Source organism: Tamandua tetradactyla, chromosome 16, assembly GCF_023851605.1.
Source record: "Tamandua tetradactyla isolate mTamTet1 chromosome 16, mTamTet1.pri, whole genome shotgun sequence".
NCBI classification, from domain to species: domain Eukaryota; kingdom Metazoa; phylum Chordata; class Mammalia; order Pilosa; family Myrmecophagidae; genus Tamandua; species Tamandua tetradactyla.
In genome coordinates this window covers 4781412-4797816 of record NC_135342.1, presented here as the reverse complement: position 1 = coordinate 4797816, position 16405 = coordinate 4781412, and the positions used below count along the sequence as shown (strand labels likewise).

Below are 16405 nucleotides of genomic sequence, written 5' to 3'. Positions count from 1 at the left end.
TCAGCTCATCACATTTGAATGTCTTCAAACTCTCCCTCACTGAGCTGGATGGAGACGGTTAAGATTCCACCTATCACCAGGGATGGGTCTCTGTTGATGTCCGACCATGAAGCACTTCATCTAAGCATTGATTTTTAGATAATGCTCCGTAGGACCATTCCTGGCACAGCTGTCTTAGATAAATTCACTAGAAGAGGACTTTTGCAAGTGATGTATTGAGGGAGTTCTATGAGGACAAGGAAGTATGGGAAACAGGGCAGGGCAGGGGATATAAACCAAGCTAGAATGTGTGCTCAGCTGGAGCGGAGCACCAGCCTGAATCCACAAGGAGCCCTGGAGCATGAATTGTAACAGGACTTGTCATTTGGTTCTTGGTCTACTACAATTCTCTGTTCACTTTTCATATCCTGTTTGTTTTGCACCTATCTCAGATCTGAGCTTCTCCAATCACAGTTATAGTATTTTTCATAGCTTCTATGTTCTAATTCCATATACCTGATATTATAACATTATCAGCCTGTCTCTATTTATAGCAGTGTATGTATGGTTTTTTCCTTCTAATAATATATTATTCTAATCCCCAGCATATTTTTACCATGGAATTTGAACTTAATCCTTTCTAAAAATCATGCTTAAGTGAAATGCGCTCCTCCTGTGTTAGGAGAAGGCCACTGAGTTGCACTGCAAGCCAAGGTCCTCCATTTATGTACTTCCATAAATATACTTTCAGAATAGCCACCATTCCACTGCACTGTGACACCGTCCTCTTCCACTCGCAGCTGGTATTTTTCCCCTCAAGTTCCTTCACTGATTCTATTTTTCAGAGGTTTCCTCAAATGTAAGTTCATTCATTTCATACTGCATTTCAGAAATCTTAAGTATCCGATGTTCCAGAAATTATGACATCTGACTAATAAATACTTCAGCATTCTTCTAAATAGTGTACATATATATACCACTATCACTGCTAAGAAAATTAATAAGTAATCCCCAATATCACATACCGGGGTATTTTTTTATATCTCTAATTTCTCAATGCTTATTTTCTAACCATAATCCAAAAAGAAAAAGTACATATATTGCATCTGGTTGTTATAGGCTTTTAATCTCCTTGAAATTATTTCAAGCCCCTCACACACACACACAAAAAAAACTTTCTATGACCTAGATTTTGGAATTACCCTGCCTACTGCCTAGTGGAAGAACCCAGATTATGAATTAATCTGGTTCTTTTCTCATGGTGTTCTATTAAACTGCTTCTCTTTTCCAAGAAAACTGGGAATTATATTTAAATGCTGTTTAAATTCTGTTTAATTACTTTAATTATTACATTAATTACTAATGGATAATAGAGCTTTAATTACTTTGCCAATTTAAGTCTGAAAACATCACGGTTGGCAATGGGATAGAACACTGAGAATTTTCATTTAACAACTGTGAGAAATATAAACCGTGCTACCACTTAAGAAAATCATCCCCGGTTATGTGTTAAAAGTTTAAATATGCAGAAATCCTAGCCTGTTTTCTTCCTAAAGAAAATGATCACATGCAGAAAAAGATATGTATAAAAATGCAACATTTATTACAGCAAAACATTAAAAAAACAACACACACACAAATGTTCAACCTTAAATTGAACTGATAAATTTTCAGTCTTGAGATGTGGAATTTGGAGTACATGTGTTTGAAGAGGCACTACTTGGCAAGAAATTGAGGAAGGAGAAAGCCATAGGAAAATTTGAGACCTATGCTGGATTCAAGTTAGAAACTGTAAATCTGCTCAACATATTTGAGAAACATCAAGAAAGTTTTTATGGCTAAAATGGAGAGTGTAAGAGTCGGGAGTAGAACACTATTTGAGAAGGAGCCAAGGAATTAAATTGCAAAATGTCTTTTAGAACAAGGATATGACTTTGGATTTTTTCTAAATAGGAAGGGAACTCACTGACATTTTAATCATAATTACCATTATATTCTAGAGAAAAGAAATAACTTTCCCAACTGCGTGAAGGAGCCAGACCCATTCGGAGAAGCAAACTGAGATTTATCGGACTGGAGCTTAAAATGGAATGTAAGGAATTAGGGTAAGAGTTAAGTTTAGGGATGAACATAGAAAAGCACAGATAGAAAACAGGGAATCCTAGAAGAGATAAGAGAGAAGCATGGTAAGATTCTGTGTGGAGGAGGGAGAGGTTCAGCTTGAGAGTTTAAGTATGTTAGAGAAATCCATTTGGAGCCCATATTAGAGAGGGTTGAAGAAAAAGGATAGGATGAATAATCTAGTCAAGGTGACATAGGCCTACAATGTGCAGATTCTTAGATCTCTGCTAGATTCCTTACATCCCAAAATGGAGGAAGTCCTTAGACAGAAGGCTAAATAAACACTGACCCACCAGCTCCTTGATGGAGCAAGTACAGGTTGGGAGCCACCAAGAAGAGGCTACCTCCTTTTCTCACCTGTAGCCTCTCTACCCTGCTACATTCACCCCTTCCCAACACTCCACAAGCCCTTTTAAAGAACCTCCCTACTTGTGTGATCTACCTCTTAGATGTAACAGCACCTATAGTTCTAATAGTGAGTCTCAAGGCGATGGCCATCTGGTCGACCTCCATCCAGACAGCCCTGTGATCTCTGAACCCAAGGGAGTGGTGGGAGCGGCCTTTGGATGGCTCTGACCCTGTGTAGCAGGGGTTTCTTCCGGCTGTGCCAATCCTCTGCCAGAATCCCCACCAGGAGTATTAGGACCACGGCACCAAGGCAAATCCGAACCACATTACCCCTGGTATAGTCCTGGTGGGCAATACCTGGAGGAATGAAGAGAGGCAGAAGCAGTTGACAAAGGCACATCTCAAGGACCCATTCCAAGCTATATCCCTAATCTGAGATCCTCTTATTCTCTACTAGCTCGTACGTCAATCTACTTCCTCGGGTGTTTCTTTCCTCCTCTCCTTACCAGAAGCTGGGGCTAAATATGCCCAATTCTCTGAATATCACCTCTCCTGTAGAAGCCCCCACCTCCAATGGCCTTCAAACAGCACCTCCCCAGGTACAGATACTACCTGGTTTTCTGGCTAATTATGGAAGAGAAGACTGTTACAAGGGACAGGGGGTAGAAATAATTTATCTTTCTCTGATTCTTTGGAAAGATCTCAACCATCCCACCTGAACTTTCTGCCAAACTTTGGGCTCCACAATGTTAATATTCTCCCTGCACCTTCATATATTACAGACCGGAACCCAACATCAAAGAGCTATGCATCCTTCATAGGGAAAGGAGTCAGCTTTGGTTGAAGAGACAGGGGCAAGAAGAGAGTCGCCCCAGAGAGGACCACTTACTCACCAGCTGTAGAACCTGACTCCTCCTGAAAGATGGTGATATTCCTAGAGGTCTCTAGGAATCAAAAAAGGGTAAGGATAGGACCCTCTCCCTTATTCTTGCTCCTGCCCCATCCCTGATAACACACACTTGGGAGGCAGCATCTCATGCCTTTAAGATGAACATGAACTATGGATTCAGGTTGTCGAGATGTGAGTCCCAATTCATCACTTATTAGATGTGATGTCTGTGGCAAGTGACTCAATGGATGAGCCAGTTTTCCCAGCTGTCTAATGAAAATAATAACACTGCTTGTACCATAGGTTGATGTGAAAATTAAAATAATGGTAATAATAATAATGTACACAGTGCTTGACATATATATAAAAAGCACCTTATACATATTAGCTCTCCTCTTATTCCACCAATATTTTCTGAGACTTGCCAGTTGCCCTGCCGTATGCTGGGCAATAAGGACCCAAAGATGACTCCGACACAGTCTCTGCCCATGTGGGGATCCCAGACAAATGGAGAAGACCAAAAAATAAAGTGATTATATTAATATACTGTGAAAAATTACTGTAATAGCGCACAGGACACCAAGAAAGTACACCCAACCTGCAGGAGAGACGGAAGAGGCTTTCTTGAGAAATTCAGATTTCTGGGGTCAGGAGCCTGAAAAAAGCTGGTGTCATGTGAGCCCAGAAGAGACATCTAACCTGTCTCAGGGGATCTGTCAAGGTTTTCGATCTTGACGGGAAAGAGGATAGTTTCAAGGGAAGTGAGGATTCCAGACAGAGGAAGCATATTTGTACAAGTCTGGAGATGTAAGGCACCTGTGGGTCACAGGTTCTACCGGGAAGCAATGACAAATAGGATTGGACACATGGATCAGAGCCAATGTGGAGCCCTAGGTACCAGTCAGAAGAACGTGGGCTTATCTTGAGAGCAGCATGGAGAAATGCGTGAGGTGGGTAAGAAGAGGAGGGAGAGAGACCAGTCCTCAGTGGCTAGCATGAGGTCTAGACAGCTGTGGGGAGAGAGGAGCCCAGATGTCAAGAGCCAAAGATGTGTGATTGTCCAACTGAAGGGGTGCCTAAACATGAAGGGAGACATGCCCTCTGTGGGCCGTAGGGAGACTTAGAAGGGACAGCTTGACAACTGGGCAGAGAAATCTCAACCTGATGGCCATCCTGAACAATCATGCCCTGGGAAGAAAACTAAGCATGAAGACCCAGATCTTGGGGTGATTTATGCCACTTTATGGATCACATCTGGGGCCGAACAAGAATGGAAAAGTTGGAGACCAAGGCACATCGGAATATCCACCTACCCTTCCTGAGAGGTCACTGTCACTCAGCCAAGAAGAGGCTGTCTCAGTGGATAAGAGGCTAGATCCAACAGAGCATAAGAAAGTAGGGACTGAACATATTATATTACTCCCTCTATATGAAATGTCCAGAATAGGCAAATCCATAGAGACAGAAAGTAGATTAGTGGTTGCCATGGGGGAAGTTGGGAGTGACTGTTAGTGGTTACAGTTTCTTTTTGGGTGATGAAAATGTTTGAGAATTAGAAAATGGTGATGGTTGCACAAGTTAGTGAATACACTAAAAATCGATGAGTGGTACATTTTTAAATGGTCAGTTTTATAGTATGTGAATTATACCTCAATTTAAAAATTTTTAAAAGAGAGTCAGAAATGGTAAGGTAAAGAAAAAGGCCAGGGCGGGCCACAGTGGCTCAGCAGGTAAGAATGCTCACCTGCCATGCCCAAGGACCCAGGTTCAATTCCCGGTGCCTGCCCATGTAAAAAAAAAAAAAAAAGAAAGAAAAAGGCCAGGTACTCTCTCCCCTCATTGGTGCAGCTTCTCCCACTGGTCACTTTCATGTCCCTCTCCCATCATTTGTTTCCCCTAATGATTGGATTGGGCTGCCAGATTCCTTGCCCCTGCCTCCCCAAATGCCAGTCTTGCCTCTATGGAGTGCTCTTGAAAACATGGATCTGATTTTCAGAGATTGGGCAATTTGAGGATGATTTATTAGCCCACATCTGGATGAACCAAGGATATGGGAGATGTGCCCAATCCAAGGTTCCTTCCCTTTTGCAAAGATCCATGTCACCAACTGATGAATCTGCATCAGTAGATAAGGAATGGAAGCCCTTCTAGGACTTTCTGGGTCCAGAATATGTGAGGGGAAAGGGTTTGTTTTCATCTCCCTCCAGTCAGGTCTTCCCATCCTATCCTTGGCTCCGTCATCTTTGCAATGGTCAATTACCCACAATGCTCCTCTGTTGCCAACTTCAGAGACTCCATATTCCCTCGCTTAAACCAAGGGGCTTCCTGAAAAGTCAGGTAGATTAGTGAAGCAGATGAAGAACCTACAGCTTCAGACTTAAGGGTAAAGGATGATAGTGACTGTATCCTAAAACTTCAACTTGTGGGTGAGACCAAAGGTGCAAAATTTATATTTTCAATAGCACACTATCTAATCTAACTTGTATGGTCGGCTTATTCGAATACCATAACTACATAGAACCTTGAATAGGGAGTGAGATCTTATTGGCAGAATGCCCTGATACATCCCAGAGTAATCGGGGCAAAAGATTACAAAGTATTTGAAAGTCCCCTTGAAGGACTGGGGGAAAAGGTGGAAATATTAAACATTCCCACTTGTGGGAAAACCTGTTATTCTCATAATCACTGGGGACTGACGATTTGATAGGTCAAGCCCTGGACTTTGGGGCTTGCCCTTATGAAACTTATTCCTGCAAAGGAGAAGCTAAGCCTACTAATGATTATGCCTAAGAGTCACCCCAGAGAACCTCTTCATCATTCAGATGTGGCCTCTCTCTCTAAGCCAACTCCACAGTTGCGCTCAGTGCCCTCCCCACCATGTGAGACATGACTCCCAGGGGTGTGAACTCCCTGGCAACGTGGGACATGACTCCAGGGGACGAGCCTGGCACTGGCTCGTGGGAGTGAGAAAAGCCTTCTTGACCAAAAGGGGAAGATAGATGAAACAAAATAAAGTTTCAGAGGCTGAGAGGTTTCAAATAGAGCCGAGAGGTCACGCTGGGGGTTCTTATGCAGTGTACAGATATCCCCTCTCAGTTTTTGGTGGATTGGGGCAGCTAGAGGGAAATGCCTGAAACTCTTGGACTGTGGTCCAGTGGCCTGGATTCATGAAGATGACTAAATGACTACAGCGCTTATAGGGTATGGCTGTGTGATTGTGAAAGACTTGTGGCTGGCACTCCCTTCATCGAGCGTCTGGACAGATGAGTAAGGAAAAGAAAGACAAAAAATACATAATAGGAGGAGTGGGTTTTGGGTATTCTTTTTCACTTTTATTTTTACTTTTATTCTTTTCTTTGGAAAATGAAAATGTTCAAAAATCTACTGTGATGATGAATGCACAACTATATGATAATACTGTGAACCACTGATGGTTCAATTTGTATGATTATATGGTATATGAATATATATCTCAATAAGATTGCATTAAAAAAAAAAACGTGGGTACAAGGGTAGTTCAGTGGTAGCATTCTTGCCTGCCGTGTGGAACACCTGGTCCATGCACTTCCCAAAAAACAAACAAATGAACAAACAAAAATTCAACAATGGTGCTGCAATAATGGGACACTCACATGGAAAAATAATAATGAAATGTGACCCTGCCATACAGCATACAAAAAAAAAAATCCCACAGCTTTATAGATGGAAAAGAGAAGCCTACTGTCACGCTGCTGAGCTGAAAGGTTACTCACGGTTTTTGTTCATGGGTGAGGTATCCAGTTTCCTGGAAGTTTCTTGGAATTCTAAAGGGATTACAAGGGAGTAAAGTTGTTCAGTGAAGTGAATTTAAAACCTATGGCCTCAGGAAAAGAAAAAACAGCTCCTCAGAAAGCTAAGCACAGAATTACCATATGACCCGGCAATCCCTCTACTAGGGACTGAAAAGAAGGAATTGAAAGTAGGAATTTGAGCAGATAGTTGCACACCAGTGTTCATAGCAGCATTATTCACAATTGCCAAAAGGTGGAAGCCATCCAAGTGTCTATCGGCCAATGGATGGATGAACAAAGAGTGGTATCTATGTACAATGGAATATTATTCAGCTTTTAAAAAAAAAGGAAGGAGGTCCTGATAAATGCAACAATATGGCTGAACGTTGAAGACAGTAATGAGTGAAATAAGCCAGACACAAAAGGACAAATATTTATGATGTCACTGATCTGAAACAATTAGAATACGCAAACTCATAGAGTTAGAATCTAGAATATAGGTTATTAGGGGCTGGGTTGGGACAAGGAATGGGAAGTTAATTCTTAATTTGTACAGAATTTCTATTGAGGTTAATTGTAAAGTTTTGGAAATGGACGGTGGTGATGGGAGCAAAATATTGCAAGCGTAATTAACAGCACTGAATTATATATGTGAATATGGCTAAAGGGGGGAATTTTAGGTTGTATATTTGTTACTAGAACAAAAATTAAAATATAAAACATAGGACTGAAAAACGCAGTGAACTCTATTGTAAATGATAGGCTATAGCTCATAGCACAATTATAAAAACGTTCTTTCCTGAATTATAACAAATGTACCAGACGAATGCAAAGTGCCAGCAATAGGGGCATATATGGGAACATTGCATTTTTTACAGGATTCTTCTGCAAACCCACAACTTCTCTCATTTAAAAAAATTAAATAAATAAGAAAGGAAACCTATGGCCCTAGATGAGGGAAGAGAGCACCACCCTCAATTCCTTTCTACTGAGTGGAAAGTGCCTGGTTATCACTGGTATGGAAACTTTGTTCACGGGTGAGAGGTTCAGTTTCCTGGGGATTCTGAGCAGGGAGCGTGTAAGAAAGTGGAGTCACTTCAGGTCTGTTTGGTGGGTCCCTATTCATAGCTGAGCTTTCTGGAACCCCCTTCTCTGGCACACACGACATGGGCACAGAGGACAACGTGTCCATTCAAACAACCGGAACATGTTGTCTCCGGACGCTCCTGGCTTACTAGAGAGTGGATCCATTCATCAGTTAATGGACATCTGGGTTGTTTCCACTTTTGGGCTACCATGAATAATGCTGCCATGAACATTTGTGTCCACGTTTTTGTGTGAACATAAGCGATCAATTCTTTTGGGTATATACCTCAGAATAGAATTTCTGGGCCATATGGCTAACTATATTTAACCTTTTGAGGAACTGCCAAACTATTTCCCAATGCCTCTGCACCATTTTACACCTCCACCAGCAAGGCATGAGAGTTCCGATTTTTCCACATCCTCTCCCACATTTGTTATTGTCCTTTTTATTCCTATTAGAGCCACTAATGGTGAATTTTATAATATAAGAGGTAAATCTCAATTGAAAAAGGAAGAAGTGGATAGGCAGGTCTACATAAGCTCAGTGGAAAGACAAACTAATTCAGCCCCTGAGCACAGGCACCCCCATTCCTTCCTGTCCCAACCATCTTCTTAACCAGGAACTGCCTGTTGGTACTATATGGCCACCAAACTATTTTCTGAGCCCCCTCAGCCCATATATACATATAGCCCTTTTTAAGGGCAGAAAATATATCAAAGAGCCTTTTTTGATGGAAACAGCTCAGCCAAGCCTAGCTTATCCTCATCTATCCAGGGCATACTGAGAGCTTGTGTATTATTTTTTCAAGGGTACTTCTGTTTCACTGTGAGTTTCATTAATAAACCCCATTGGAGTTTAGATTTAAACCCAGTGTATGGTACCTGCATATCATGGAATACTACTCAGCAAAAAAGGAATGAACTATTGATAAATGCAATAACTTGGATGGCTCTCAAGGGCATTACGCTGGGCGGAAAAAAAAAAAACCAATCACAAAAGGCTATGGACTGCATGATTCCATTTATAAAACATTCACAAAGTGGCAAATTTATAGAGATGGAGAACAAATGAGGGGCTCCCAGGGGTTAGGTATGGGGGCGGGGGAAGGGGTGGGTGTATCTAGAAAGGACACACGATGGAGATTTTGTGCAGATGGGAAAGTTCTATATCTTGATTACAGTGGTGGTTGCATGAATCTACACATGCGATGAATTGACACCAAAGTATACACATGCATTGTGCCAGAGTCAAATTCCTCATTTTGATGATGCATTATGATTACATCATCATTGGGAAATCTGGGCGAAGGGTACAAGGAATCATTCTAGGCTATCTTTGCAACTTTCCATGAACCTATCACTATTTCAAAATAGAATGTTGAAAAATCCAAACAAGAAAGCACGACACTACTGTTTCACATGCCCCTGCTTCTTCTGGCATGACACCGCCACACTGCCCCCAGACCAACTCATAGCACATTCTTGATCACTCACATCTCCTTTCAATGAGCCTCTGGTTACTTAGAATTTGGATCTACCCCTGAGACCTAGGAAATGTTAGAGATGGACCTGTCTAGCACGTTGTTTCATAAAAGCACAGGCTGTGGTTCAATGCACAAGAACCAGCTGAAAAAGAAGGAATACTATGCTCCATCCAAGATTACTGCAGTGGCTCCCAAAGTGGACAAGTGGCATCAGTATCACAAGGGAATCTGTTAGATATGAAGGTTATCCGCCACCTACCCCAGAACTCTAAGGGTAGGCCCTGGAAATCTATACTTCAGTAAGCCTTCCAGGTGGCTCCCATTCTCACGAAAGTCTGAGAACCCCTGAGTCATGAATTAGAGACTTGAAAATGAGGTCCAGGAATCTATAACTTAGCAAGCTGCCCAGGTATTCTTCTACTCTTCAGACATTTTAAACCACCCGCCTAGGACAAGGTAAAGTTACGGATGCGGGGCAGCCTATTAATATCTATCTACTTATTCTACCCATCCCATTTAGAAGCAGAAACAAAGAATTTTTAAAACAAAGCAAATTTTGAAAAGGACAAGTGAATCAAATTGAGAAGTCCAGAGAGACAGACAAAGAGAGGTCCATAAGCGTTGTGCCCCGGACACCAAGGCGACCCTCCAGAACATACCTGACACAGAGGAAAGCGGCTTGGTAGGTAACCGCTTGGGGGTCGCGGAAGTCCCTGGGAAAGCAGAAGATGAGACAAATCTGTGCTTCTGTTAGCTGTGGGTCCCGAGTCAATAATAGAACCCTTCTGTGACCTATTTCCTCACCAGGAAATGGGGGTAAAGAAACCTGCATCACCCAATTGTTGTCGGGGTAAATAGCATCTGGAGACCCCACAGCACAGCATATGATGCAGCTGGGGGCTAATCACCAACCAAACTCTCCTTTCCCAGTCTCAGTTCTGGCCCCTTCTAGATCCTTGTAACCTGAACCCTCGCCTTGTCCCTGGAGCAAAACCAGCTACCTGTCCAGTGGGGAGCAGACGGAGGAACAAGGACCCCAGGATAAGCTGGAGAGAGGGGGCAGTTATCACTTGGCGGGGGGGGGGGGGGGAATTCCTAAGGAACAAAATGGTTCCTCTCCATCTCCCACCGCCCTCCAGCCACACTGGCCTTGAAGCGACATAAGTCTGCCAACCTCCTTCCCACCACAGGGAATTGCTGTTTGGCACATGCAGCTCCACCCAGCTACACCCACCCACCTGCCTAACGCTTCTTCTCCCCCGAGACCCAGGTAAGAGAGGCTCTCCCAGACCATCTCCCCTTCGAGGTACTGACAGCATTTGGTGCTTCTAACCCATAGTGCTTTCGATGTTCACAATTATACGCATGTTGGATTCATCTGTGATTAAAGATGGTCTGCTCTATGAATTACTGTGCATGGTGTATAGGTGTGTGAGTGTGTAAGGAAAAAGATACTGCATACTGGGAGGAAGCGTCAACCTGCCCCCAGCAGAGCGCCAGCCTCAGTGTCGAGTCTTAAAATACGTTGAATGAAAGAAGCAATAAATGAATATGAAAAAGCAAATCTAGAGAGACAGAAAGATTAGTGGCTGTCTGGAGCTGGGCGGGAATGGGGAGTGGCAGCAAATGAGTACAAAGGATCTTTATGGGGTAATGGGATGTTCCAAAATTGGATTGTGGGATGGAAGGAAATATGTAGTCAGTAATGACCTCACTCTTTAGATCAGGATGAAAATAAGTCTGAAAATAAATGACATTTTCATTTTACCCTACACTCACTTTTTTCATGCACTGATGACTAGGACAATTTTCCCATTGCCCACAGAATTATTACTCTATACGTGTTCAGACATTTTAAATAATTTGGTTGCTTCAAATACTTGTGAAACAACATAATGGTAAAACAATGATCCGTGTGAAACATTAATAATGGTTTTCAAGTCGCATTAGTTGATGGAAAGGATTCAGCAGCAAGATTTTTTGTAAAAATACCTTGCACATAAATGATTTGTGGTAAAGAGCCATTTCATACTTTCATTCTACAACAGTGGTATTTTTTAGTAAATGATTTCTGTACTGTTTTTTATTATTGCTGTTTGCATATTTATTTTTTTAAATCCAGACAACACACGATATTCTATTCATGGTATCTAGCATTTTTCCCTTGATGTATCTCCTCTGTAGAAGGCAGAATAATGGCCTCCCAGAGCTGCCCATTCCCAACCCCTAAACCTGTGAATATGTTTGTTGCCTTACCTGGCAAACGGGAGTTCATGGGTGTGATTAAGTTAAGGACCTCAAACGTGTGACATTTTCCTGGATTAACCAAGTGCACCCACTGTAATTACAAGGGTGCTTAGAAGAGGGAGGCAGGAGAATGAAAGACAGGGGAAAGGAGATGGGATGGTAGAGGCAGGTGTGTAGTGAGAGAGAAATGTGAAGATGCTGTGCTGCTGGCTTTAAGACAGAAGCTGGAAAGGGCAGGAAAATGCACTCTCTGCTAGAGCCCCCAGCAGGCATGTGGTCCAGCTGGCACCTCTATTTCGGTCCAGGGAGGCCCAGTTTTGGACAGCTGACCTCCAGGCATGTGAGATGACAAATCTGTGATCTGTCACAGTAGCCCAGGAAACTCATACGACCTCCAAAGCTGACCGGCATATCAGGCCTCCCCGCCTCCCACCTTTCTCCCGCCTGCCAGTGCCCCCCCTGGACCTGTGCTCTAGGCCTGTGGAGACCTGCACCCCTCACCTGTCACCACGAGCTCCAGGGGGTCGCTGGGAGCCGACCACAGGTAGGGGGATTTGCTGGAAAAGCTGTAGCACCTGTAGGTCCCACTGTCGGCAGCGGTCACAGTGATGATGGGGAAGTCGGCCCGGTACCACCTCTCAGGGCTCTTCGAGGGCCCAGCCGCGCCCTCCTTGTACAGAGCGAACTGGTCAAAACCATATCTGGTCTGACACTGGAGGGTCACGTCCCCTCCCGGGGAAACCGCCGGACTGGGCCAAGCTGAGAGTGAGGGCTTGGAGTAAACCCCTGGGAGAGAAGGAAATTCTGGTGATCGGGAAAGACGGCACCCACTGTTCGCAGGCGGGAAGGTTCCCCAGCCCCCCAGCTGAATCCGTAGGAGCCCCCCCGCTCCACCCCCAGCTCATGGGGAGGGACACAGGGTGGTGGGAGGGCTTGGCTGTGGCCATCTCTCCATGCCCTGGCTGGAACCCTGGTTCTGCAACTTAGGATCCAAGGCCCTGGGCATGAGTGTCCCTTTGCCAGTGTTACTGGTTAGAAGACATGTCCAAGTGCCAACCCCGTGCTGCCCAAGGGACATTATTTGTAAACAGGACCCTTGAAGATGGAGCCGGGTGGGCTTACTCTAATATGACCGGAGTCCCTGAAAGAAGAGGGAAACCTGGATGCCGAGACAGACGGACGGGGAGAGAAGGCCGGGGGCCCGACAGAAGCAGATCGGGGTGACGCCACTCCAAACCTAGGAGCACCGGGGATGGCCGCGAGAGGCCAGGAAGGGTTTCAGAGGGAGCCCGGCCTGCTGACCCCGTGATGGGTGCTATTCTGAGTTCATGACATATCAATTCAGTGACCTCTCACAGAGCCCTGTAAATTCAGGACTATGAATTTCCCTGTTTTATAGATAAACTAGGGAACTCGGTGTCAAGTAGCTTGTCCAGGGAATATGAGACAATAGGCAGCAGAGGAGAAATTCGCAGTCAGGGAGTCTGGCTCCAGGGTCTCCACGCCTAAGTCTGAATCTGTTATAATTTAGTCATCGTCCTCAAGCATGGCGATGCCTGCCAGGCAGCGAATACTACAGAAACCACAGGTGCCCCAAAATTATGACTCATTCATTCCTTCAGCATTTTTTCCCCTTAAGCTATTGCTATTGCAGGATTCTCTTCTAAGGGATGGGACTATGGCATCAGCCTAACAAGTAAACATCCTATCAGGAGAAAAGACCAGACATTACCCAAGATAATGGGAAAATACATGGTGTGCCAGGCTGAGATGGGGGCCCAGGAGAACATTAAAGCAGGGATGGAGGATAAGGAAAGTCAAGCAGCAACTTCCGAGGCAGTGGGGAGGAGAAACTCAACCAACAGAGGCAGCATTTGAGTCAATGTCTCAGGAAGGAGCGAGAGATCCCAGCCGTGGACCAGGAATGGGCAGGCGGACAGGGTGGCTGCAGCGGGCGGAGCGAGGGCAGCGAGCGAGAGAGCAGGACAGGGGCCCCACATTTAAGGCTTTGGCATCACCGTGAGGCAGGACTGAGTGGGGCCCTGGCTCTGGGGGCACAAAAACTCAGTAATCAAGACAGGGGCTATTTTAGTGCAACTCCATAGACATCAAAAGTAATGCAAACGAACTCACAATGAACAAAATACCAAAATTCTAAATAAAGACAGACGCCGACCTGGCTATGGCAACTATTTTAATTACTCATTTGTTAAATTGACTTTTCCTTATAATACAGGCCATGTTGAAGCCCAGGGCAAAAGGGAAAAATGTGTGCCCCTCTATACATGCATTTGTGTATTTTTTCTACAATAGTACAGTACAATATTATTACAATATAAAGTGCAATAATATTACAATATTAATATTCTTCTACAATATTAAAGTAGCTGCTAAAAAACCGACAGTTTGAAAAGCCAATGTATTAAAACTCGCAACACTATTGTAATTTTAAATATTCCCTTTTTTTGCGAAAATAATCAGAATTTATCATTTTACTTTTCCTCGTTTTCATGGAAAATAAGCCCATCAATAATACTTTCAACCTCCATTTCTAGAAAATAATTAATTTTAAAAGACATAGAAACGTGAATAGAGGGAGGTGAGTAGTTTCCTTTTGCTTCGGTTCCCAATTCCTCCACACGGCAAGGCAGGGGCCGTCTTTATTTAAAATTAAATTTTGTTCATCATGGATTTTTTTTTTTGCATTGATTTTGATTTTGATTTTTCTTAAATGTTGCATGCAAATATTCGTCTCGGCCACCAGGTTTTGGGCTCTCGCCCCGCGTTCTCAGCCCGCGCCAGTCTCTCCCTCTCCCCGCCCCGAGCTGCGTGCGACTCCGCCCCGTCCCAGTTACCAGTTGCCACCAGGTCCACTCGGTCACTGGGCGGAGACCAGACGGACCCGTTCTGATAGGAGCAGCGGTACGGCCCGGCGAAATCCTCCCCCATGGCGGGAATGGAGAGGACCGCCTCGTCTTCATACTTGCGGGACCGCAGCCCCTCCAGGCGGTACAGGTCCACGCCCGGGGGGCCCTGGCACCGCAGGAGCACAGGCTTCAGCAGGGGCACCAGGGCGCTGGGCAGCGCCTGCAGGGAGGGCTTGGGGAGGCCGCCTGCCGGGGAAGCAGAGCCCCGAGTCACGGCTCCCGGACCGAGCCCGGAGCCCCGCCCCACCCGCCCCACCCGCCCCACCCGCGCCCGCCCACCCGGCCGGCTGCGCCCCGGGAGCCGGGGGAGAAGGACTCACCGCCCGCCCGCGCGCCTGCCGCCTGCCCCAGACACAGCCCTAGGAGAGAAGGAGGAAGATGCAGCCCGCAGCGGGGTGAGACGTTGGGGAGCATTCGCCCACCTTTGTATTACTTTATTTTCCCGAGGCATAAATGCACGTAACGTAGGCGAGAAGGCGGACACAAAAGACCACGTATTGTGTGATTCCATTTGTATGAAACATCCAGAGACCGGCAGCCGATTGGTGCTTCCAGGGCTGGGGGCTGGGGGGTAATTGGGGGCGACTGCTGAAGGGGGCAGCGCTGCCTTTTGGGGTGGTGAGAATGTATGAGCATGTGCCATGTGATATTTAGGAGGTACTAAAGCTGAAAACATTCCTTGTGAAATTAAAATTCAACTGGGTGCCCTGCGTTTTGTCCTGTAACCCTAATTCTTACACACACACACACACACAAACACACACACAGACTAGAAGGCAGGTACTGTTACTGTGCTCATGACAAATGTAAGGAAATGGGACAGACAAGCTAAGCAATTTCCTTTAGCACACCAAGCTAAGAAAAGGCGGACCCATCCATTTATTTACCTTGTCAACAGATGAGAACATATGGAATAAAAATAAATAATAGGGGGAACAAATGTTAAAATAGATTTAGTTTGAAATGCTAGTCATCAATGAAAGGGATCAGTAAGGGGTATGCCTGTAAAAAAAATTTTTTTTTCTGTTTGTTATATTTTTCTGTTGTCTTTTTATTTCTTTTTCTGAATTGATGCTAATGTTCTGGGAAATGATCATGATGATGATTATGCAACTATGTGATGATATTGTGAATTGCTGAGTGTATGTGTTGGGAATGTTTGTTTCTTGTAATTTTTTTAATTAATAAAAAAATTTTAAAAAAAAAGAAAAGAAAAGAAAAGGCGGACCCAGATCTTTTCTGACCCCACAGGCTAGAGACTGAGGCAGCCACCAGCCTGCTCTGGCCGGATCCTCTGTCCATCCCCAGTGGCCTCTACACTCTCCGCCCTCATCACTGCCCCCAGCTCCACCACAGACCTCTCCATAATTCCCACGTGACCCCACGGCATGACTGGAGAGACCCCAGCGCCGCCTGAGCCCTTCCTGCAGATTCTGTCTAAATCCTCACCATAATCCTAGGGATTGCCAACTGTTAGCCCCATTTTATAAAGCAAGCCACTGGCACCAAACGCTTCAGTATCTTGTCCAGGGTCCCGTACTGGAAGGAGCTAGA

General features: G+C 44.7%; 1 protein-coding gene across 1 annotated transcript; it reads right to left on the bottom strand.

Moving 5' to 3' along the window:
- Positions 1 to 1615: 1615 nt before the first annotated feature.
- GP6 (glycoprotein VI platelet) lies at positions 1616 to 15265 on the bottom strand. The gene is given in 7 exon segments (XM_077130432.1): positions 1616 to 2805; positions 3342 to 3392; positions 7090 to 7140; positions 10337 to 10390; positions 12426 to 12710; positions 14780 to 15037; positions 15172 to 15265. Coding segments are annotated over 7 exon segments (1053 nt in total). The 3' UTR covers positions 1616 to 2545.
- Positions 15266 to 16405: the final 1140 nt, after the last annotated feature.